The sequence below is a fragment of the Symphalangus syndactylus genome, chromosome 14 (genome assembly GCF_028878055.3).
Source record: "Symphalangus syndactylus isolate Jambi chromosome 14, NHGRI_mSymSyn1-v2.1_pri, whole genome shotgun sequence".
NCBI classification, from domain to species: Eukaryota; Metazoa; Chordata; class Mammalia; order Primates; family Hylobatidae; genus Symphalangus; species Symphalangus syndactylus.
In genome coordinates, this window is record NC_072436.2 from 101794164 (window position 1) to 101819650 (window position 25487).

The 25487-nt window shown below is 37.7% G+C and overlaps 2 protein-coding genes and 1 pseudogene across 6 annotated transcripts in view; all 3 read left to right on the forward strand.

Annotated features, from left to right (window-relative positions):
• MAP4K3 (mitogen-activated protein kinase kinase kinase kinase 3) overlaps positions 1–14873 on the forward strand; it is a 188055-nt gene extending 173182 nt beyond the window's left edge. For 4 of the 5 annotated variants that reach the window (XM_055243023.2, XM_055243024.2, XM_055243026.2 and 1 more), the window contains 6 exons: positions 2950–3121; positions 5142–5210; positions 5289–5381; positions 9254–9324; positions 11899–11954; positions 13093–14873. In XM_055243023.2, coding sequence (XP_055098998.1) covers positions 2950–3121; positions 5142–5210; positions 5289–5381; positions 9254–9324; positions 11899–11954; positions 13093–13180 — 549 coding nt within the window. In that variant the 3' untranslated portion in view covers positions 13181–14873. Of the gene's footprint in view, positions 1–2949; positions 3122–5141; positions 5211–5288; positions 5382–9253; positions 9325–11875; positions 11955–13092 lie in introns of those variants that run through there. The other variant, XM_055243025.2, reaches the window with a different exon arrangement.
• Positions 14874–14953: 80 nt separating this feature from the next.
• Positions 14954–25487, forward strand: part of CDKL4 (cyclin dependent kinase like 4) — a 70774-nt gene continuing 60240 nt past the window's right edge. Inside the window, exon 1 of the mRNA XM_063618127.1 lies at positions 14954–18444. The gene's annotated coding sequence lies outside the window, so the exon portion shown is untranslated. The remainder of the gene's footprint in view (positions 18445–25487) is intronic.
• On the forward strand, positions 18597–21674 carry LOC129462755 (large ribosomal subunit protein uL11-like; annotated as a pseudogene).

The following is a 25487-nucleotide window of genomic DNA, read 5'->3' on the forward strand; positions in this document are numbered from 1 at the left end:
ATTCCTAACCGCTATCAAAATGAAAATGTTTCATCATATCCGTTATTCTTATATACTGATATACTGATTAACCTGGTACGAATGAATTTTATATGTTATTTAATATGTTAAACCATTTATCCTAATACATAATGAAAGACGCTTTTCTCTATTAGAGGAATTGTCCGTGTCAAGAGCATGCAGGAGGGAATATATACTTTGAAGACATAGGACGCTTAAAAATTACCCATCCATGGCTTCTCTTTTCCCGGTAGATGGCACCAGGGTGCTTGGCCTGGCTCTAATGAGGCCTGTTACCAGCATTCTGAGATAGTAAACCTGTGGTACAATACTACTCCATCAAGATTTTAATCACTCTTCTCCCTTTCCTTAAACTCTCTGAGCTATAATGTTTGCCTACCTTCCGTAATCTTAACCTAGCTTTCCTTTCTGTGTCTCTCTGTGTCAAGACTTCTATATGTATATTTTGTCTCCATATTTAACATTATTTCTATCAGTATTTATGATGTTTATGTACTATAACCCTTGATCAGATGTATTCAAAAACGTTGTTATGCTTTCTATATTCTTGTTTCCTCCTAATGACATTTCTGACAGTTTTTGCATCATTAGACTGCTTTTTTTGTTTTTTTTTTTTTGAGGCGGAGTCTGGCTCTATTGCCCAGGCTGGAGTGCAGTGGCGTGATCTCAGCTCACTGCAGCCTGACCTCCCAGGATCAAGCAATTCTCTGCCTCAGCCTCCCGAGTAGCTGGGATTACAGACACCCAGCTAATTTTTGTATTTTTAGTAGAGATGGGGTTTCACCATCTTGGCCAGGCTGGTCTCAAACTCCTGACCTCAGGTGATCCACCTGCCTCATCCTCCCAAAGTGCTGGGATTACAGGCGTGAGCCACCGCGCCCAGCCTTGACTGCATTTTCATTGTAAATGAAAGTTAAAAATTAAAGATCTCTCCAGCAAACATAATGTACCTATTGCAGGCGAGGCACTGTGTTATTTACTAGAGAGACAAAAATGTATTAGATACAGTTGCTGCCCTCAAGGACAATAGCAATTGGATTTAAAACTATTAGACATGAATTCCCTTCTGTTAATGACTTACACAAATTGCTTAGTTATTATTGGAAGCAATGTAGAAGTAGTCAAAATTTGTTGGTTTTTTTTTTAAAGCATTGTTTCTGTGTTTAAACTGTAAAAGTTTAAAGATGCATCTTTAATCGGAAGCACTGGTTTTTTTTCTGCTTCGTTGCTCTTTATTTCAAAGATAATTATTTAAGTTGCTGTACCTTATTAAAAATGACAGATTTTATCAAAAGCATGTGCCCCAAGGTAATGGGAAAGCTCCTAGAAAAGAGGTTTGGAGAATACTGATGAAGTGTCTGTGCCCGTGGAATGGAGGCACTTTAGCAGCCACAGGGAAGGAAGGAATGTGGGAACAGCAGGTGAACACAGAGCTTCACATTCCAGCCACGAGTACCATTTTGTGTCTTCCAACACTTTAAAACTACCTGTTAGATATCCCCCGTTGCACCTTTTACTTTTCTTTAGAATTTATGAGTTGCCAGATTAAAAAGAAAACAAATCCAGTAGCTTCATTAAATGCTAGCAATAACCATTTGGAAAATACAGTGAAAACACAGCCAGTTTATAAAAGCAACAAAAATATAAAATATATAAGAATGAACTAAATAAAATATGCATGAGAGTGGTATTTAAAAAAAAAAAAAATTTGTGAAGAAAAATTTTAGAATTCCCTTTGTCATCCTCCCTTTTAGTCAGCTCCCTACCTCTTTTTTACAAAGGAAACCTAGAAAGTTCTTACTTTTTTTCTCTTTTTTACTATCTAAGCACATATCCCTAAACATTAGAACTAATTTCATTTAATTTTTCAACAGTATTTAAGTGGAATTATGAAGTATATGTTCATTTGTGTCTGGCTTTTTTGTGCAACATTATATTTGTATAGTTGCTGGACATAGCTATAGTTTATTCATTTTTCAGTTCTTTATATATAATTTTTTGTTTTGTGAATATGCTATAATTTTATCTGTTTTGCATTTGTCTCTTGTGTATGTGTTCTTTAGAATGTATACCTAGGAGTATTATTGCAAGGTCCTAAGGAATGCCTACATCCAGCATTAATTAATAATGCAGTTAACCAGTGTGGCTATGCCACTCTATATCCCACCACCAGTGTTGTATGAGCATTTGCTTACTCCTCTGGGATGCTTATTCACTGTCATTCTTTTTAATTTTAGCCATTCTGGTGGATATATATGGTATTTATCTCATTGTGGTTTTATTTCTTGATTACTAATGAAGTTAGTGTTTTCCATCTATTTTTTCAGTCCTTCAAAACGTAAATTTATTCTTTGTAGCAATATAAAAGAAATTTTAAACATATAAAATTAAAATGGGTTGTATTATAACTGTGAGTTGATTTGATAAAATCACTTGAGATATGAAGCTAATTTTTTTAATTTATGACTTTCTCTGTTCACATCTTACAAGAGGGGTGTCTCTTGCTAATTAGCATTTCACTTCTCTCATCCGTGTTTGCTCAGTTGATTAAGAAGGCAGAGGAATATAACTGAAGAAGCACCAAATTGGGAGACAGGAGACTCTGCCACAAAGGCCGGGGGACGATGGGCTGGTCACCCAGTTCCTGGGCCCCAGTTTCCAACTCTGAAAAGAGAGGATTGGACACGTGACTTATAAATTCCCTTCCAGCCTTAATGTCCTAAAATCATATGATTATAACTTTAAAATATTTTGCGGTGGTACACCTAAAATCTTTATAAAGAGAGTCCACATTTAGATTTTTCTGCATTACCTGAATTTCTGTGACAAGATGCAGTCTTTATTGTAGAAAGCTGTTTTATGCTATTCTCATAGAATTATTTGGTTTTTATTTTCCTTGGTTTAATGTATTTTTGTTTCTTTCTCTAGCATATAGATTTTCCTATACCATGTCCACTTAGAATGTTTGAAATGCTGGTAGTTCCTGAACAGGAGTACCCTTTAGTTTGTGTTGGTGTCAGTAGAGGTAGAGACTTCAACCAAGTGGTTCGATTTGAGACGGTCAATCCAAATTCTACCTCTTCGTGGTTTACAGAATCAGGTTTGTAATTTTTATGGAATTATTAAGGGTAATACATATGCTGGTTTTACAAGTAGTAAGTTTACTGTATCTCTTATTAAGCAAAAACTGCATACACTGCCAGTCTTCAATAACTATTACTAAACTGGAAGAAGGGAAGATTACTCTCTTTAAAATAGCTAATTCATATGACACATTTAAAACATTGGCAGGCAGGGCGTGGTGGGTCACGCTGGTAATCCCAGTACTTTGGGAGGCCAAGGTGAGAGGATCACTTGAGTCCAGGAGTTGAAGAACAGCCTGGGCAATGTAGCAAGACCCTGTCTCTATAAAATATATATATAAGTTAGCTGGGCATGGTGGTGCATGCCTGTAGTCCCACCTACCAGGGAGGCCAAGATGGGAGGATTACTTGAGCCCAGGAGGTCAAGGGTGCAGTGAGCCATGTTCGCACCATTGTACTCCACTCTGGGTGACAGAATGAGATCCTGTCTCTAACTAACCAACTAAGTCAAGCAAACATTGCCAAAACATGATACTGAGAGCACATACACCAGTTTTTTTATTTAGAAATGAATATAAGGATCTGATCCTCAAAGTCCTTTGTATATTATTGGTATGTATATTTGGTATATACTAATAAACAGTTGTGCATGAACACACCTCTTACTATAAAATGAGGTATACACCTGGGTTGTTATTTGATTTTGGTGATATGTATTTTAAATAACAGTGTCTCTCGAAGGACACTGTGTATAGGTAACCCATAAAGTCATACTTGCATGAATCTTTCTTGGAAATAATTAAATTAATATTACAAATTGAATGCCAATTAAAGCACTTTTTTTCTTCAAACAAATAAAAGGGAAATAATTTATATAGACTCAAATATTTTTAATATTTTGATAATACTTTTCATTTTATATGTTTCACATTTCCTTTTTAGAGAATTTTACATGCATCAAATTGTTTTATGTTCATTAATATGAAAATGAATACAAAATGCATATTAACATAGGAAACATTTAAAACAAAACTTGAGTACTTAACATTTTCATAACTCTCAGAAATTTTAAGTATTTTATGTACTTTTAAATGGTGTATACCTGAAAATTTACATTTTACACAACTCCAGTTGCCCTGCCTCCCTGAGGTGATGTTACCTTTTTGATCATATTCCATCACTTTACTAGGAGTATTGGTAAGAGTGATCATTGAGTATGTAGTATGTAGCAGCAATTACCAGACTTGAGCATTCATCAGAATCACTGGGAGACTTGTGACATTGCTGAGCCCCACTCCCAGAGCTGTTCATTTATGGTCTAGATAGGACCTGAGAATTTTCATTTCTGTGAATTCCCAAGTGTTGCTGATGAGATTGACACAAAGACCATAGTTTAAGGCATATATAGACAAACCTCAGCCTGGGCAATATAGCAAGACCCCATCTCTAAAATTTTTTTTTTTAATTAGCCGGGCATGGTGGCATGCACCTATGGTCTCAGCTACTCAGAAGGCTAAGTCGGGAGGGTAACTTGAGGCCAGGAGTTCAAGGCTGCAGGGAGCCATGATCGCACCACAGCATTTCAGCCTGAGCAGCAGGCTCAAAAAAAAAAACAATTTTCATTTCTGTAAATTCCCAGGTGATGCTGATGGTGTTGATACAGGAACCATAGTTTGAGAACTACATGTGTTTACAAATCTCCCACTAATAGAAAATTTGGTTTTTAAAAGAGGAAAAGTTGCATTATAGGATATTTTAAGTATAGTTTGTTTTCTAGTGCAGTCGGCATTCTGTATCCATGTGTTCCGCATTACCGTAGTATTGACAACAGCCAACATATGCTCTGTTGAGCACTTAATTGTTTAGCACTTGCATCAGCATTTAAACCCACATAACCTGGCTCAGTCCCTACATGTGTATTACAAAAGACATAGCCATTTCAAGTACTGTTATCCTCAGAATTGTTTTTCTTAAATGTTTTCATGCTTTTAAGTATCACAGTTTCTCTAGGTTTACCAAAATTTGTTTGTGTTGTAGATACCCCACAGACAAATGTTACCCATGTAACCCAACTGGAGAGAGATACTATCCTTGTGTGCTTGGACTGTAAGTTTTTATTTATGAATGTCTTACTTTAATAAGACTTCTTTTATCTTAGTTTCTGAGTGACTTTTTTTCCTCTAGGTTGTATAAAAATAGTAAATCTCCAAGGAAGATTAAAATCTAGCAGGAAATTATCATCAGAACTCACCTTTGACTTCCAGATTGAATCAATAGGTAAGTCAAAGTTTTATAATTCTTTGCATTATGAACTCCTTAAAATAATTTATCTGCTAATTATCCAAAATTAAAGATTGATATTATTAAGGACTCTTTTTTTAAAATAGAGGATATGGCTGGGCATGGTGGCTCATGCCTGTAATCCCAGCACTTTGGGAGGCCAAGGTGGGTGGATCACTTGAGGCCAGGAGTTCAAGACCAGCCTGGCCAACATGGTGAAACCCCATGTCTAGTAAAAATACAAAAATTAACCAGGCGTGCTGGCACACGCCTGTAGTCCGAGCTACTCAGGAAGCTGAGGCATGAGAATCACTTGAACCTGGGAAGGGGAGGTTGTGATGAGTTGAGATCGTGCCATTGCACTCCAGCCTGGGTGACAGAACGAGACTCTTGTCTCCAAAAGTAAAATAAAAATAGAGGATATAATAAATATGAGGTCACTATCAGCCTTCATTCTTACACATTCTCTAAAATAGTTTAATAACTGTAGTGTAGATAATGTTATCTTCCTTGTAAGAAATAATATCGTTTCTTTCTTTTTTTTTTTTTTTTTTTTTTTTTTGGAGATGGAATCTCTCTGCCGCCCAGGCTGGAGTGCAGTGGTGCAGTCTCGGCTCACTGCAACCTCTGCCTCCTGGATTCAAGTGATTCTCCTGCCTCAGCCTTCCAAGTAGCTGGGATTACAGGCACCCACCACCACGCCTGTCTGATTTTTGTATTTTTAGTAGAGATGGGGTTTCACTACGTTGGCCAGGCTGGTCTCGAACTCTTGACCTCATGATCTACCCGCCTTGGCCTCCCAGAGTGCTGGGATTATAGGCGTGAGCCACCGCGCCCGGCCTTGAAATAATATCATTTCTTATAACATAGTTTTGAATTCCCATTTCCTCCAGACTCCTATAGGGTTTTTCTATAAGTACTTTAAAATTTAGTACTCATTATACCAGATTATGTTTTGGCTGTTGTGTCTGCTGATCAGAGAATTTTAAGTATGTGGAAGTTTCTTCTTGTCATTCTCACATTTTGCTTAATAGGAGTTTTTTTCTGGAAAAGGATTTCTGACAGAATCAATATTTTTAAATGACTACATTCAGCCCTGAATGTAGTCATTTAAAAATATTGATGAAATTTATCTTATATAGGATAGTGCTGGGAAAATGAACGGTGATTAATATTTAACTAGGCACACTTTTTCTGGTGTTCCTTATCAGTAAAATAAAGATATTTGCATGTGTGTATATTAGCAGAGGGTAAGGCTAAAGGCAGTTAGTTCATTGTCTTATTCCTGGTTCTGTTTTCTACATTCTCCCAACTAGAATGTCATTCATCCAACAAACAAATGATTATAATAAATCAGTTTCGAGGGATATCTGATCAAGATGTTAAAATGGAATCTGCTTTCAAAGACATAGCCAGGGTCAAAAAGCAAGATCAACAACAGAATCTCAAAGCAGTATACAGGTCTGAAGCTAACAGGCCTGCTGGGCTCCAGTTACAAAAGTATCCCACAGGAGATGGAAAACCACAGCCAAATTCATTGCTTGTGGTACCTGATAATCAGGCATGATGGTTTTTTATCTACCTCCCCCATTAAAGGAAGAGATAATCCCTATCCTGTGCAAACTGTTTCAGACTGCAGACAAGGAACTCTGAATAAATCAATGTTTAATACTGATGATAAAATCAAACAAGATTAGTACAGAAAACAAAAATTATAATCTTATGAAAATCATTTTTAAAAATCTAAATAAAATATTAGCAAATAGAATTACACATTATCAAATAGTAGACTATCCCAGGAAAGCAAGGATGGTTCAGCATCAGAAAATGTATTTATGTAATACATGACACCAAGTATTAAGAGAAAATCATGTAACTCTTCAGTAGATGCCCAAAAAGCATTCAGTAAAATCTGTCATTAATGATTTTTTTTTAATAATACTTCTTCGCAAATTGGGAATAGAAAGGAATGTCCTTCACCTAGCAAAGCCTGTTAAAAATATGTTTAATGATCAAATTAATTCCCATTAAAGTGGAGAACTAAATAAGGATGTTTGCTATTATCACATTTCATTATTGTCTGTTAGACGAGAAAGGGAAAGTATGAGGATTAGAAAGAAAAAGATAAAAAGATCATTTTTTGCTGATGGTATGATTATGTACATAGAATATAAAACCCTATTAATAAATTACTAGAGCTCATAAGAGAATTCAGAGTTGCTGGATATGAGTAACACCAAAGAATAGCTTTCCTAAATAATCAGTGAAAAAGTTAATTGGAAAAAAGATCCCTTTCACAATGGCAATAAAGTAACATATATAAGAATAAATGAAATCCAAACGTTTTTAAGATCATTATCTAGGAAACTCCAAATTATTTTTTTAAAGACATAAAAGATTGAGCAAATGAAGAACTACATCATGTCCATGGGTAGAAAGACTTAAATGAGAAAGATGCCAGTTCTTCAGTTAATCCACAGGTTCAGTGGATCTGCAGTAAGAATCCCAGCAGGTTGTTTTGTGCCACTTGATAAGCTGCTCTTAAAATTCATATGGAATGGCCAGGCACAGCGGCTCATGCCTGTAATCCCAACACTGTAGGAGGCTGAGGCAAGAGAATTGCTTGAGCCTAGGGTTTCAAGACTAGCCTGGACAACATAGGGAGACCCCATCTCTACAAATAATTTTTTAAAATAAAAAATAAATTTATATGGAAGAGCCAAAGACCAAGAATAATAAAATAAATGTTGACAAATCCTTTTCTACCCAATATTGAAACTTACTATAAAGCCATAGTGATGAAGGTAGTGTGGTAGCAACACAGGAATAAATAGGTAGAAGAGTGAGACAGAAGAAAGGGTCCAGAAGTAGACCCACAAGTAAATGGAAATTCATGGCATTATGTATTAGTGGGGAAGAAATGGGCCATTCAACAAATGTACAATTGGTTACCTGCAGAAAACGAAATAAGATTTCTTCCTCCCTGAATACATACCAAAAAGTGTATTAAAAATGTAAATATAAAAAGCAAAACTAAATCTTGTTCTGTTTATGCCCTGTGCTTCAGTAATTCTATTTATGGGTGTCTACCCTCGAGAAAGATTTGTACATGTATTCAAGATGTACAAAAATGTTTATTGCAAAATTGTTTGTAATAATGAAAAACTAGAAATAACCTAAGTGTTCATCATACTGAATGTATGAAGGTTGGAAACATTCAATATAAAATTTATATTGATAGTATAAACTTATAGTAATAGTAAAAACATGCATGAGAATGATAAATACCAAATTTACAATAGTGGTTATCTCAGGGAGGAAGGAAAGGCCAGAATTGGGAATAGGGCAGGGTACATAGGGGATGCCAGCTGTATTTGTTTTTATTTAAAGCAAAAATGGCAGAATGTTAGGATTTGATTGTTGGATGGTGGATACACGTGTATTTTTATGCTGTTTTCTGTATTTTTCTGTATGTTTGCAGTATTTTATTTTTGAAAATTATCAAAACAGGCCGAATGCAGTGGCTCAGGGCTTTAACCCTGGCACTTTGGGAGGGCGAGGCAGGCAGATCACTTGAGGCCAGGAGTTTGAGACTAGCCTGGCCAACATAGTGAAACCCCATTTCTACTAAAAATAAAAAAAAAACTATAACAAAAATATTTTCAGTGAATTTTTTCCTACCAAAAAGATGCGTAAGTTCTGTATAGTATATTTTTAAACTTTTCAAATGTAAAGATGCCATATAAATATGGAATAGCTGGCATTAGTTGTGAATTAAAATATTGCTATATGAGATAGAGGGATGAAATGATGCTTATCAGTTGAACTTTTGTACTATTAACAGTAATTGAGCTGTTCTTGCCTGCTAGTGTGCCTACAAGACAGTGTGCTAGCTTTCTGGAAACATGGAATGCAAGGTAGAAGTTTTAGATCTAATGAGGTAAGTAAATTATGTCCATTAAGTAGTCACAAGACATTATCAAATTCCACTTCAAACAATTCGATTCCTAAATGATACAAGTAACGCTTGTTTGGCTAGCTTTATTAATACTTACTATATTTAGTCTATTGATAAAGTCAGTGGCCCATACTCTATGACCACCTCTCTCTCTCCACTACTCAAACAACTTTAGTGCACATTTAATGTGCTTCCAGATAATCACTCTGAAATTTAGAACAAGAACTTGCTAATCTCCTAAAAGTGAGCCAACTATGGTTTTCTTTCGACTTTACCAGAGGAACCCCAGGAGCAAGAGTGCTAGTGCTGGCTCTCTCTGGCCTTGAGCACCTTTTCTACCGTGTACTTCAGAAATAACGACCAGTGCAGACTATAAGTAAAGAGTCCTATATTTCTCTGGAAGCACACTTACTTGCCTCTTATTTTCAACATCCTTATTCATTTGACATGTATATAATTCTTTGCCCCCTTTACCTTTCCTTTTTATTAACCTTTACCTATGCATCTCATGAGTCCTTCCTACCTCACAGAAATAATTTAACTCCAAGCCGTGTGACATATTCAAGTCAGTTCAACATTTATGCCAGAAAGTTCTGAGGTTATAAACATGAACAAGATGTGGCACTTGCCCCCTAGAATGTTATAAGCACGTAAAATTGTCAGAAATTCTTCCAGTACCCCCAAGCCAATCTCAGTCATGTAACTTGGAAGGAAGCTTATTTGTTTCTTAAACTGTCATTCATTAAGCTCAGAGCGTTTATTTCTAACAAAGTAAGCAATATACCACAGTGTTCATGAGCCTGGGTTCCAGAGTTGAGACACTAGGCTTCGGGTCTCAAGTTCAGCTAGTTAGTAGCTGGGTGACCTTGGCATGTCATCTAACTTCTTTCTACCTATATTTTTTCATCTGTGAATTTGAGTTGTTATGATTAAATGAAACAAAGCATGTAATGCGCTTGGCCTGGTTCCTGACCTACAGTAAGTGTTTAAAAGGTAGCCGCTGGCCAGGCGTGGTGGCTCACGTCTGTACACTCAGCACTTTGGGAGGCCAAGGCGGGCGGATCACGAGGTCATGAGATCAAGACCAGCCTGGCCAACATGGTGAAACCTTGTCTCTACTAAAAATACAAAAATTAGCCGGGCCTGGTGGTGCATGCCTCTAGTCCAAGCTGCTCAGGAGGCTGAGGCAGGAGAATCTCTTGAACCCAGGAGGCGGAGGTTGCAGTGAGCCAAGATCGCGCCATTGCACTCCAGCCTGGCAACAGAACGAGACTCTGTCCCCCCTCCAAAAAGAAAAAAAAAAACCAAAAAACGGTGGCTGCTACTATGTTTTAAAAGTAATCCCCACGATTGGGCTCACACTTTCTAAAATCACCTGAGGAACTGAGCAGGGAGATAAGAACAGTCAATAGCTAATAAACACTAGTCAGAGAAAGAAAAGCATTACAGACAAATACAGAAGTGGTTTAAAAACTAAAAGGAAAAAGTTCACCCAAAAAGTCACCTGAGAACTACACAGGCAGCCCATCAATACACACCTCCAAAAATGTTAGCTGCTTCTAGTAGGCAAACCCCAAAATATGTTGGTAATCACAGTCATGATGAGCCACAGGCATTGAAGTGAGCGTGCTGAGCGTGTTGTTTCCTGCAGGTGTGCTGGGTTACAACAGAAGCTAAGAGTCATTGGTGTTTCCAGAAAATCTAATTGTGGGGGTATTGATGGAATAAATTTAATTTCAAATCCATTTTTTCTTCAGCCTACCAAATTTTGGGGAGATGCTACTGCCCTTCTGATTCATAATATTTTGTGTTCAGTAAGCTGTGAACAGTTGGTTTCTCTTTTTCTTGTATATTTATTCTTAACTCCCCAGCTGGTAATTGGTCACATTGAGGACTTCTTGAGGGATATATGATCATTAGAAAATATTATTTCAAGAGAATGGGGAAGAAGTGGGAAAGATAATTATTATGTATTGAGCACTTCCTTAGCTAGGCATTATACCCACTAATCCTTATAAGAACACTGCAGGACACTACTGCATGGTAGATCTTTTCAATCCCATCTTGCATAAGGCAAAACCATTTCTATCAGATTACACACGTTGCCTAGTAAGTGGGAGAACTAAGATTCAAACTCAAGGCATGTCTGGCTTTTAAATATTTCCTGTTACACTACATGGCAGCCTTTTAAGTAAAAGAACCAGATCTAAGTAGTTTACTGCTGCCAGTAACCTTGCCATTAGCGTTAACATAAATGATGAAAGTTTCTAATAAATAAAATGGATTTAGTGCTTTGCTTTTAAGTTTTTCCCTTGAAGTCTTATGATTTAACAAGGAAATCATTTACCTTTGCCTGCATTTTATGATTAACTCAAAATTAACCACATTTCCCATCGACTAACAAATTGATGTACCTACATGCTGACTTTAACAAACAGTCATGCAGGAATATATTTTCATTTTAGGGATTATGTTTCTTTTCTGTTGAATTATAATGAAGTGCCCATTAAAAATTTTGTGTCTTTAATTTCAGAAATTAATGTTTTAATTGAACAGGTAACACAAGAAATTTCAGATAGCACAAGAATTTTCAGGCTGCTTGGATCTGACAGGTATGAAAACGGGCTGTATTAAGTACATAGTACTAAACATGCTTTATAGATCCAGCATGAAACAGATTTCTTTTTCAAGAGAATTGAAATGTCTGCAATATGTTCAACATTGAATCTTTCACACTGTAAGAACTCACAAGTCAGAAAGTTAGAAAGCCTTTGAAAATGTACCTGATCTTCCAAGTAACAGGAATGTATGGATCTGTCAGTACTAGTTTGCATTAAACATACTGACATCTGATTTGCAGCAGAAGAAAGGGGAAATACCATATGTTAATGAAGAGAACTTTTTGTTGTTAATGCCAATAGGATTTTGGAGACCTGTTCTGATTGACTGTAAGGGATCGGTCAGGGTGGTGGGAGAAATTATAAAGATAAAGTTATAGGAAATAGACACAAACCTTCTTGGAAGGCCAGAAGGTTTGCATAGCTTCAGTAAAAGATTTGGCTGAAGGCAGCTGAATTCTCTTAAAAGCTTAGGGCATAGATACATAGGAATGTAGAGGAGTTTATCTAAATAGCTTGTTTACTCATGTTGTCCTAAAACCAATCTTTGATCATGCAGGCAGGACTGCTCTTTCCTGGGGAGGGCAGCCAGATTAATTACCCACAAGTGTGTTGACTCAAAGCCTTTGTCATTAAATCTGTGCTGAATAAATGCCCGCAGGGACAGCTAGTCAGAGCACGCGGCTGCCACAACTCTTTCTGTGAGCGCCCTGGCACCCTAGCTGCCCTCTCACTGAATACCAGTGTCTGAGTACGTTATTCATCTGTCGTGCAGCCTGGGTCTCTGGGTCAGACCCTGGCAATTTAGCTTCTGATTCTTCAACTGTAAATCGTTTTTAGAACTTGTAATAAGAATTAAGTTCTCCCAGATAATTTCTAATATAGGTTTCTCCCCACTTCTGACTCTTAGAAGAACACTGGCCTAGAGATGGGAGGTAGTGGACAGCAAAATTACTTCCCAGAGCTAGAACTGGCCCTGTAATCACAGTGATAGCAAATGATTTCTGCCCATGATCAAATGAGCAGCATTTATAGAGGCACATATTGGAGAAGCAATGGAAAATTTGGGGGCTAATATTAGTTTTCAAGAATAACTTTGTTTTGTTATATGTTTTTTGTTTATTACTTTTAGGGTCGTGGTTTTGGAAAGTAGGCCAACTGATAACCCCACAGCAAATAGCAATTTGTATATCCTGGCGGGTCATGAAAACAGTTACTGAGAATTGTTGTGCTTTGACAGTTAACTCTAGAAAGAAAGAACACTACCACTGCAACATTAATGGATGCTTGAAGCTGTACAAAAGCTGCAGTAACCTGTCTTCAGTTACTTTGTAATTTATTGTGGCATGAGACAAGATGGGGAAAATTTTGTTTTAAGTGGTGTGGATATATTTAGCATATTGAACCACACAAGTGCTTAATTCATTGTTATGTAATCTTTGTACATATAGGCAGTATTTTTTCTGTGGAACTTCATATTGCTGAAGACATACACTAAGAATTTATGTAGATAATGTACTTTTATGAGATGTACAAGTAAGTGTCTTATCTGTACAGATGTAAATGTTGATGAAAATGCAACTGGGGTTAATATTTTAAGAATTCTTTAGTATATTCTTGGGTGTGGCTATATTACAAAATGGGATGCTGGCAATGAAACAATACATTTAACACTATTGTATTTTTATTATATGTAATTTAGTAATATGAATATAAATCTTGTAACTTTTAAAATTGTAATGGAGGCTGTAATCATTTTATAATCTTGTTTTTAATTTTATTGCAAGTACACTGGTGTTTATATTTGCACAAAGTATTGATATGTGATGTATTAAGTCACAAAAGTAAGCTGTGACATTGTCTATAAGCATTTGGCTCCACAAATGTATTTGGATTGTTTTCTATGTGAAGCAAACCAATTATAATTAACCACCTGTTGTAGTAACTGGTCTTTTTATATTTAAGCAGAATCCTGTAAGATTGCTTGTCTTTGCTTAAAAACAATACCTTTGAACATTTTTGAATCACAGAATAGCGGTACCATGATATAATACTGCAATTGTGGTCTGAATTACAGTGTGCACAAAGAATTAATTAGCATTATTAAAGAGTCCTCACTAAACATTTCATATAATCACACTGAAGAACTGTAACATTCCACAGAGTGAAGTGGTTCAAATTTCTCTTGGAATTTTTGCTTTTGTTGGCCTTATTTTATGATCCTTTTCATATTTCTTTTGACTTAGAGTATTAATACATGGCCAAAATCATTTAGTTACTACCTCATACAAACAATATAATGGTTACTACACATCACAGGAAATTAGTTTTGGTTTAAGTCATTTTTGATTGCTTTTTTCCAATGGAATATGTATATACCAGGTTTTAGCAAAATGCACACTTTTGCTCTTTTTGGTATATGTTCTTTATATTTTAATGTGAGTATATACACTAAGAACAAACTAAATTGTGATTTATGATCATTTATTTTAATTGATAATGGTTTTAAAATATGTTCCTGATTGTACATATTGTAAAATGAACATGTTTTTTAACATGCTGTTGTATAGTAGCTTGTCATCTGGTTTAATCTGTATATAGTAACACTAAAATATATTAAGAGGGGAAAGCTTTATTTGTTTTGTAGTTAAATTCTTAAGTACTCAATTTTGGTCCCTCAAATCATGATTTTTATTTGATATGTGATTCAATTTCATGAAGCGTTAATATTTCCACACAGGAGAAAAGGGCATCTTTTGCAGAAACTTCGACTTCCTGATAAGAAAAGTCAAACATTCATAGTTTTCTGGTTAGAGGCAGGGGTCCACAAACTACAGTCCTCAGACCAATCCAGCCTACTGCCTGTTTTTGTAAATAAAGTTTTAATGGAGCACAACAACACGTATTCACTTACATGTTGTCTATGCTGCTTTTGTGCTACAGTATTAGAGTTGAAACACTATGTGGTCTGAAAAGCCTAAAATTCTTACTTTGCTGACCCTTTACAGAAAAAATGTGCTAGTGCCTGGGTTAGAGAAAGTAAAGAAGCATTGGGAAATGCAGTTCTGGAGGTAAGGAAGGGGAAGATTAAGAGGGAAGAACTGGACTGGGGATCGAGAGGCACCATTTCCACTATTGCTTATGCCACTACCTGTCACAATGGCCTTGAATAATTTAACAGTTTCCACATCTAAAATCGTACAGATGCTAATAACCATAACAACTGAGTTCATTTATCACTTTTCCCACATTGTGAATAATCCTATCATTAATGACTAATGACTATGTTTTTAGACACATCTTTGTCAGTATAACGTTATCAATTTGCTGAAAAACAGAGACTGTTGGAAAAGATTTTTAAGTGATAAAGATTCTGTTCTTGGCTGTTATTGACAGCGTTGTTTATCCTTTTTCTGAACCACTTTTTTTTCAGTTTTTAAGACTTATAAGTTATATAAAGGGTCATATCTCAAAAATCGTTAGTCATCACCTTGAGCTGTTAAACACTTAGAAACATTTTCAAAAAATGAAATACACAACTGGTTGTGTATTACCCGGGAGCTTTCTAAGATATATCTGGAGTCATAATCTTGAGGGCTGAGGCTCAGTAACCTGTATTTTTATAAAGTTGTACAAATGATTCTGATGTGCATCGCAGCATGAAAACCACTGGTGGGCACTAAATTTAAATCAGTGCTTCTGAGTGTGTTCAAGTGTGCCTCAGAATCATCTTTGGTAATAGTTAAAAGTGGAAATTTCTAGATTCCACCCAGGAATTTTTGATTATGGATCTTTATGTACACAAAAGGAAGACAGCCACTCAAATGTTGGAAACAATCTATTTCATCTTTATTGAAGTTAAAGCAATCTTCTTATTAGCTAATTGCATAGACACTGGTTTTGAGAAGAATGAGATCAACTGGTTATGGGCCTAATGGCATCATTCAGCTTGCACGTGTGACTCTGATTTCTGTAGAGACCAGGAAACAAAGGACAGATTCTATTAGTTTTCACCATTACTGGCGGAGAGGTGAAAGTATGTGCTATACAAAATAATGGGTAAACGCTAAGAGGGCATATAATACGTTCCCAGTCCACGTATATGTGTGCCAGGTACTCATCTGCATGCTTTATATAGTCCCACTTAAGCCTCAAAACACCCCTGTGAGGTATTATTAACTCTGTTTTACAGATGAAGAAACAGGCACAAAGTTTTAGCAGCTTGCCCAGGACTATATAGCTGGTAAATAATACAGCTAAAATTTGAACCTCGGCACTTGATTCAAAGTGTATTCTCTTAACCACTGTGCAAGACTATTACATAAAATACATGCAGTATATCCACTGCCCACTAAAACAGACTCTCATTCTTTCCTCTAAAATTAGATATTTTTTTCTCCAGGTGTTGGATTTCAGATTTTTATTTTCACTGTTTCTGCACAAGAGATATTAACTTCTGTCTTAATTTTTTGCTTTACCGAAAGGCATTTTTCTTATCCAAATTTGGTATAAAGATAAAGGAATTTACATAAAATTTACAGTTAAAGTATATTAAATAAGTAGTCAAAAGTCATTATAACAAAGACTTTTTTTAACTTTTGTGAGACAATTATTTATACAACATACAATGATTATTTACAGTGTGCACTGGAGAAGAGATGGAAAAGGTTTAATTCCCAACCAGTATTCATCCAAGGAGCACACTTGGATGAATAAAGGCAAACGGAAGTGAGTAGTAGTAAAACAAGGTACAGGCCCGGTGTGATGGCTCAAATCTCTAATCCCAGCACTGGGAGGCTGAGGTGGGAGAATCACTTGAGCCTAGGAGTTCAAGATCGGCTTGAGTTACATAGCAAGGCTCTTTCTCTACAAAAAAATAAAATTAGCCAAGTATAATGGCACATGCTATAGTCCCAGCTACTGGGGAGGGAGACTGAGGTAAGAGAATCGCTTGAGCCCATGTGTTTGAGGCTGCAATGAGCTGTGACTGTGACAGTGCACTTTAGCCTGGGCAACAGTGAGCCTCTGTTTCCAAAAACAAAAAAAGGTACACGAGGTTGTGCCTAATTCTGCTTTGTGTAGTAAGATTTGTAAACCAGGTTGTTGATAGATGAAGAGAAATTTATCTCATGCAGGAAGAAAGCAAGGTAGGAGCCTGTAGGCTAGACCAAGGCATATGCAAATACTGCATGTTCAAGAAATAGTGACATTGAATTGAATGAACCAGAGTTTCGGGTGCCTGAAGCAGAGTAATAGGGCAGGAAGCTGCATAAAAAGGTGGGCCTGGTTGTGTAGAGCCTCCTTATGAGAGAAGCAGCTAGGAATCAACAGTTTCAGAAACTGAAGAGCAAGTATCATGAAGATATAAATAGGTTGATGGATTTGCACATAAGGTGATACTTGTATACTTAATGAGAAATTTTTCTATAGCATGGTAGATGGTGGAAATTATATAGGAATTGGATAGATGGGAATTTTATGAGTATTTGACTTTAGTGGAAGTGTATTTGGTCTCAAAAGAGGAAGGAGATGAAGGTTTTTGGTTTGATTTTGTTTGTTAAAGATGGGAGATTTGAGCATGTATCTAAGCAAATGAAAGAAGTGGAAAAGAAATGAGATGGATGAGAAAAGGAGAAGAGAGTCACCTGTTCAGGGAAGTATGGAGATGCTAAACCTGGCCATGATCATGGGGAGCATTTTGCTAATGCTGAAACAGTACGTGTGTGCTTATTAACATATAGCATTTCTAAGTTAGTCCTGGGAAAAAAATGGGTAAGCTCTAGCCAAAATTCTCTTTCCCAAGAAATACATTATCTCCACCTAGCATTCATTACATTATTATTTGTTTCACTGACTTTTTTCCCTAATGGGTGTCAAACCTGTGTCTGATTCTTAGGCCCCAGATACTAGTACAATGCTAGGTGAATTAGGAAAATGGCCTCTGATCCATAGCTGCTTTTCACGCAAAAACCTACAGAAGTCTGCTGAAAAGGTATTTGGATAATTAAACAAGACCGAAAAGTAATGACTAATGACAGAGAATCTTGCAAACTGAAGGTCTCTGCCCAGGCAGGGAAACGAACTAATCAATATTCAACAGTTATGTGTGCTGTTTTTTAGTGCTCTCGATGCCTTGGGAAAGAAGGGGACATGGTGTAATCATAGTATTAAGGGGAAAGTGGTTGAAATGTTTCCTGAGCGCTCTCATGCAACTTTTGCTCAGTTCACACCTGGTGCTACAGGCTCGGCCCCGAGGTTACACTCAACAAGAGGAAGGATCAGGGCTGGGGCTGCCAGCGCCAGGGGAACCCGCTCCGGAAGCCGCCCTGCCCCGCGCGCCCTAGCGTCCCGGTTGCCCGGGAAACGCTGCGGCGGTTCCGCTGGCTCCGAAGTCGCCGGGTACGTGGCCGCCTCCTCCGAGCGACGCGCGCGGGAGCTGGGGCTGGGGCTGTTCGGCGCTGCTCGAGGCTGCCCTGTCCGTGCAGTAAGTGCCCTGTCCGTGCAGTAAATGCGGATTCTGCTGGCGGCGGGGGTACTGGGGGCAGCGTGCGGGGTTGACGGGGGGGGGGGGGGGGCCCGCGGGGTCTAGACCGAGGATCCCAGATGCGGGAACCAAGAAAAGTTCCCCGAAAGAAAAGCGGGACCGCCTTCCGCTTCCGTGGCCCCTGGAAGGGAAGGGGCGGGTTAGAGGTGGCAGCACTGACCCGGTGCGGGTCCCTCGGGGCGGAAGCGGTGCTGCCCGGGGAGTGGGCGGCGGCTGGGGCCGAGGAGCGCGCGAGGCGGAGGCCTACCTGTGGCCCAGAAAGAGAACTGTCATTAAATGAAGAAGGCTCAAGACCAGAGGCCTGGAAATAAAGTGGATTTATGCTTGACTTGCAGATCTGTTATGTGCACACACGAAATGTAATATATTTAAACAAAATTACCTTATCAGATTATGTATAATTATGTGGTATTCTGGTTTTCTGGGGATGCTTTTAATTAGTCTGATTGTATTGTCAACTGGACAGGTTTATAAATAGGTGTGTGTACTTTTGAAATTCAATAATTCAGTGTTATGTTGATAAAACAATGATTTAATGACCCATTTTACTAATTAGTTTTATTAAATATAAATTCATGTTTGGTTTGGTTGAAAACAATAAGAACAACATATAGGAGGCTTTCGGCTCAGAGGAGGCCAAGGTGCAACTTTCTTCGGTCGTCCCGAATCCGGGTTCATCCGACACCAGCCACCTCCACCATGCCGCCGAAGTTCGACCCCAATGAGATCAAAGTCGTATACCTGAGGTGCACCGGAGGTGAAGTCGATGCCACTTCTGCCCTGGCCCCCAAGATCGGCCCCCTGGGTCTGTCTCCAAAAAAAGGTTGGTGATGACATTGCCAAGGCAACGGGTGACTGGAAGGGCCTGAGGATTACAGTGAAACTGACAGTTCAGAACAGACAGGCCCAAATTGAGGTCGTGCCTTCTGCCTCTGCCCTGATCATCAAAGCCCTCAAGGAACCACCAAGAGACAGAAAGAAACAGAAAAACATTAAACACAGTAGGAATATCACTTTTGATGAGATCGTCAACACTGCTCGACAGATGCGGCACCGATCCTTAGCCAGAGAACTCTCTGGAATCCTTAAAGAGATCTTGGGGACTTCCCAGTCTGTGGGCTGTAATGTTGATGGCCGCCACCCTCATGACATCGTAGATGAGGTGCTGTGGAATGCCCATGACATCAACAGCGGTGCTGTGGAACGCCCAGCCAGTTAAACACAAAGGAAAATAATTCAATAAAGGATCATTTGACAACTGGAAAAAAAAAAAAAACAACAACATAGGAGGTTGTGACTTTAACAGCCTGTGGATTCCCTAACTGATCTGGTCTGGTCTTCAAAATCTCTTTTCCCTCGTCATTCCTTTTCTTTTTTTTTTTTTTTTTTTGAGACAGGGTCTCACTTTGTTCCCCAGGCTTGGGGGCGGTGGCACCACCTTGGCTCGCTGACTTCCCAGGTTCAGCAACCTTGACCTCCCAGGTTCAGCGATCCTCTTGCCTCAGCCCCACAAGTAGCTGGGACTACAGAGGCAGGACACCACGCCCAGCAACTTTTTTTGTATTTTTAGAAGAAATGGGGTTTCACCACGTTGGCCAGGCTGGTCTCAAACTCCTGGTTTCAAGTACCCCACCCGCCTCAACCTCCCAAAGTGCTGGGATTACAGGTGTGAGCCACCACGCCCGGCCATCCCCGTCATTCCTAATGCCACTGTTTACATGAGTTTCCTAAAGCTCCTAGATTAGAAAATGTGTTTTTTCACTCTTCTTTTTTTCTACCTCTCCCTTTCTTGATTTTGTTTTCCTTCTTTCAGTGTATTCCTTAGGCTGGCTTGAGTCCTCGGGACTTGATTTGTGATACAATCATGGAAAATAACCTACCTCCAAGTCTATTCTGTTTCTGTGTACATCATTTTGCAAATCCTTGAGACTAAGGAAATTAAATAGAAATTTTCAAAGAATTTAGTGAGCCACTCAAGTATCTATCTACTTCTTTCGATAATCATAAGTGGCCTCAGTTCTATACCTATCTGCCTTTGTACACAGAACTTTAACTTGAGAGTCAAATATTTAGTAAATTCTGAAGTCAGGAAGCCCTGTAGCCAAAAGGTATAAAGCTTCAGTCTGAAGGTCACAGATGACTATGAAAAATAATTTCGCCAGGCATGGGTGGCTCATGCCGGTAACTGCAGCACTTTGCGAGGCCAAGATGGGAGGATCACTTGATCCCAGGAATTCAAGATCAGCCTAGGCAACATAATGAGACCCCACCTCTACAAAAAATACAAACATTAGCTAGGCATGGTGGCACATGCCTGTAGTCTCAGCTACTCAAGAGGCTGAGGCAGGAGAATTGCTCAAGCCCAGCAGGTACAGGCTGCAGTGAGCCCTGATCGTGCCACTGCACTCCAGCCTGAGTGACAGAGCAAGACCCTGTCTCAGTAAAAAAAAAAAAAAAAAAGGAAAAAGAAAAAGAAAACTATTTTCAACCAATTGAATCTACTTTCTGCCAATAGCTATATCACCATTTAATCTTGATTTCTTGTCCAAGTACTGTATTAATCAAAATGTACCTACTGCCTTTGCTTTAAAAAGTAAGTCATTTTACATATTTAGTAGAAAGGTTAGAAAATAACATTATGGTAGGGCTACAACGGAGGTCCACTATGTGCCAGACAATAGGCTAACAATAGAAGGCAATGTGATAATATTTTTGAAAGGGTGAAAGGAAGTCATTAACATAGCATGCGAGCAGAGAAAGAGCCTGCCTTTGGGCATTGGGAGAAGCTAAGCAGAAAGACATTTGACTTAAACTTGAAAAAGATGAAGATTTAAGGGTCAGACATTCTAGGCAGGGGTATGAAAGGAGACTTAGAGACCTGAAAGTGTTTGGGGAAGAATCTGAGAAGTGATGCTGGCAAGGTAAATTGGAGCCACGGCGTACAGAACTGTAAATATCATACTACAGTTTGAACTTTATTCTGTGGCATTTGATGCCATAAGACATTTCCAAGAAAGGATGATATCCGATCCTGTTGATGTTTGAGAAAGATGTCTTTGGTGTAATAAAAGTAAATATAAAGAAGAAAAGTGAGATACACTTTAAAATAACTATTTTGATATAATAATTTCAAGCTGGCAATAAGAGTATAATAAACTCATATACCTGGACTCACTGTTTCCGTTTTGCTCAATTTTTATGTTGTTTATCTTTTTCTTTTTCAGTGTGTATATAACACATGCATATTAATTTTTCTGTACCATTTGAGAGTAAGTTGCAGACATCAGATCCCTTCACCCGTAAATACTTCAGTTTATTCCCAAGAACGAGGACATTTTCTTATATAATCACAGTACAAATTACCAAAATCAGGAAACTGATATCAAATCCACAGTCAAAATTTAGATTTCGCCAATTATCTTAGTAGTATCCTTTATAGTCATGTTGTTCCCCAGTCCAGGATCCAGTTCAGGATCACACATCGCATTTTGTTTTCCCATCTCTTTAGTCTTCAATCTGGAACGGTGCTTTGATCTTTTCTTTCATGACATTGGCATTTTTTATTAAGAGTACAGGCCAGTTATTCATAGAATGCCCTTCAGTTTGGCCATGTCTATTGTTAACTCATAATTAGATTTAAGTTTTGCATTGTTGCCAAGAATACCACAGAGGAGATGTGCCCTTCTCACTTGCACATTTGACTTTTCTAGAAATTTCCTGTAATGGAATTATAAAATATGTAGGATTTTGTGTCTGTCTTCTTTCACTTAGCATTATGTTTTGGGGTATTTGGTTCTTTTTTCTTTTTTTTTTTTAATGTTCATCTACATTATAGCAAGTTCATTCCTTTTTGTTGCTGAATAGTATTTCGTTGCATGGATAATCCACATTTTGTTTACATATTCATCAGTCGATGAACATTTGGATTGTTTTCCGTATAGGGACCTCTTATGAATAATGGTGCTGTGAACATTTGCTTACATGTCATTGTTAGATCTATTTTAAAATTTTTCCTGGATAGATACTGAAGAGTGAAATTGCTGTTTATGGTTAATTTTTAAGTTAAATTTGTGTTTAACTTTTTTTTGAGACAGAGTCTCACTCTGTCACCCAGGCTGGAGTGTAGTAGCACAATCTCGGCTCACTGCAACCTCCGTCTCCCAGGTTCAAGTGATTCTCCTGCCTCAGCCTCCCAAGTAGCTGGGATTACAAGTGTGCACCAACATGCCTGGCTACTTTTTGTATTTTTAGTAGAGATGGGGTTTCACCATGTTGGCCAGGCTGGTCTTGAACTCCTGAGCTCAAATGATCCACCCGCCTCAGCCTCCCAAAGTGTTGGGATTACAGGCATGAGCCACCATGCCTGGCCCTATGTTTAACTTTTAAGACATTGCCAAACTGTTTTCCATTGGAGCTGTGCTGCTTTACATCCTCACCAGTGATGTGTGTGAGTTCCAGTTTCCATCTTATCAACACTTGATATTGTCCATCTTTGGATTTTAGTCATTCTAATGTGTATGTAATGCTATCTTATTGCAATTTTAATTAACACTTCCCTAATGGCTAACAGCATCCTTTCATGTGCTTAGTAAACATTTGTGTATCTTTGGTAAAATGTCTATTCACATCTTTTGTCCATTTTTAAATTGGGTTGTTTAACCTCCTATTGAGTTGTAAGCATGCTCTATGTATTCTGGATACAAATATTTTATCAGATATAAGATTTGCTAATATTTTTCTTTAGTCTGTGGCTTAGCTTTTCATTTTCTTAATGGGGAAATTTTTTGAGGAGCAAGATTTTAATGTTGATAAATTCCATTTTATCCATTTTTTCTTTTATGAATCATGCTTATGGTGTCATATCTAAGAAATCTGCCTAACTGAAAGTCACAAAGATTTTTCTCCTCTTTTTTTTTTCTAGAAGTTATACAGTTTTAACTCTTACATTTTGGTCTTTGTCCATTTTGAGTTAATTTTGCTATATTGTATGAGGTGTCTGTCTACTGTGTGTGTTTGTTGTTTGTTTTGCATATGGATATCCAATGGTCCTAGTATCATTTGTTGAAAAGACTATTCTTTCCTTGTCGAATTGCTGCAGCACCTTTGTCAAAAGTCATTTGGGCCAGGCGCAGTGGCTCACGCCTGTAATCCCAGCACTTTTGGAGGCCACGGCAGGCAGATCACTTGAGGTCAGGAGTTCAAGATCAGCCTGGCCAACACGGTGAAGCCCCATCTTTACTGAAAATACAAAAATTAGCTGGGCATGGTGGCACACACCTGTAACCCCAGCTACTTGGGAGACTGAGGCAGGAGAACTGCTTGAACCCAAGAGACGGAGGTTGCAGTGAGCCAAGATTACACCACTGCACACCAGCCTGGGTGACAGAGTGAGGCTCTGTCTTAAAAAATAAAATAAAAATAAAATGAAATTTTAAAAGTCAATTGACCATAAATAGAAGGGTTTATTTCTTGACTCATTATTATGTTTCATTGATATATGTCTTTATGCTGGTACCACAGTGTTGATTTACCATAACTTTATAGTAAAATTTTAAGTCAAATTTAAGATAAATCTTTAATATAAATTTTCTAAATTTGTTCTTTTTCAAAGTTGATTTGGCTATTCTGGGTCCTGTGCATTTCCATATAAATCTTAGTTTCAATTTCTACCCAAAAAAAGCCTGTTGGAATTTGTGTAAGGAATTAATTTTTTTTTATTTTGTTTATTTTCGCTTTTTAGAGACAGGGTCTTGCTGCATTGCCTAGGCTAGAGTGCAGTGGCATAATCATAACTTATTGTAGCCTCAAACTCCTGGGCTCAGGTGATCCTCCCAACTCAACATCCCAAGCAGCTGAGACCACAGGCGAGGGCCACTAGACCCTGGCTAATTATTTTTTAATTTTTAAGAGATAGGGTCTCACTATGTTGACCGGGCTGGTCTCAAACTTTTGGGCTCAAGTAATCCTTCTCCCTCAGCCTCCCAAAGAGCTGGGATTACAGGCATGTGCCACCACTCCTGGCCACGAATTAGTTTATAGATGAATTTATGAAAAACCGATGTCTTGCTGGGTTTTCAAATCCATGAACATGGCATTTTTCTCCTTTTATTTAGATCTTTAATTTCTTTCAATGGTGTTTTGTAATTTTCAGTATGCAGGTCTTGCACTTCAGTTGTTAAATGTATTCCTGAGTATTTTATTCATTTTTACATTAATGTGGATGGAATTGTTTTCTTAACTTTATTTTCAAATTGTTTATTGCCATTATATAAAAAGACGATGCATTTTGCATATTGATCTTGTATCCTACTATATTGCAAACTTGTCATTATTTCTAGTAGGCTTTTTATAGATTCATTAGGATTTTCTGTAGATAGTATCATGTCATTTCTGAATAATGACAGTTTTACTTTTTATTTTCTTTTTTAAAGAATTATTCGTATATATTGAGCACTTCATTTAATAACTGTTTATTTTCTAGAAATGGGGTTCTTGCTGTGTTACTCAGGCTGCTCTCAAAATCTTGGCCTCAAGCAATCCTCCCACCTTGGCCTCCCAAACTATTGGGGTTAAAGGTGTGAGCCACTGTGCCTGACCTTACTTTTCATTTTCAATGTATATGCCTTTAATTTCTTTTTCTTGCCTTATTGCACTGACAAAAACTTTCAATACAATGATAGATAAAAATAGTGAAAGCAAACATCTTTTTTCCAGTCTTAGGGGTAACACGTTCAATCTTTCATCATTAAGCATGATGTTAACTGTAGATTTTTCACAGATGCCCTTGAGGAAGTCCCCTTGTATTCATCATGAATGAGTGTTGGGTTTTGTCAAATTCCTTTTTCGTGTGTACTAAGGTGATCATGTGATGTTTTTCTTTTATTCTATTAATATGGTATTTTACATTATTGATTTTCAGTATTAAATCCACTTTGCATTCCTGAGATAAGTCCCACAGAGTCATGGTATATAATCTTTTTTAT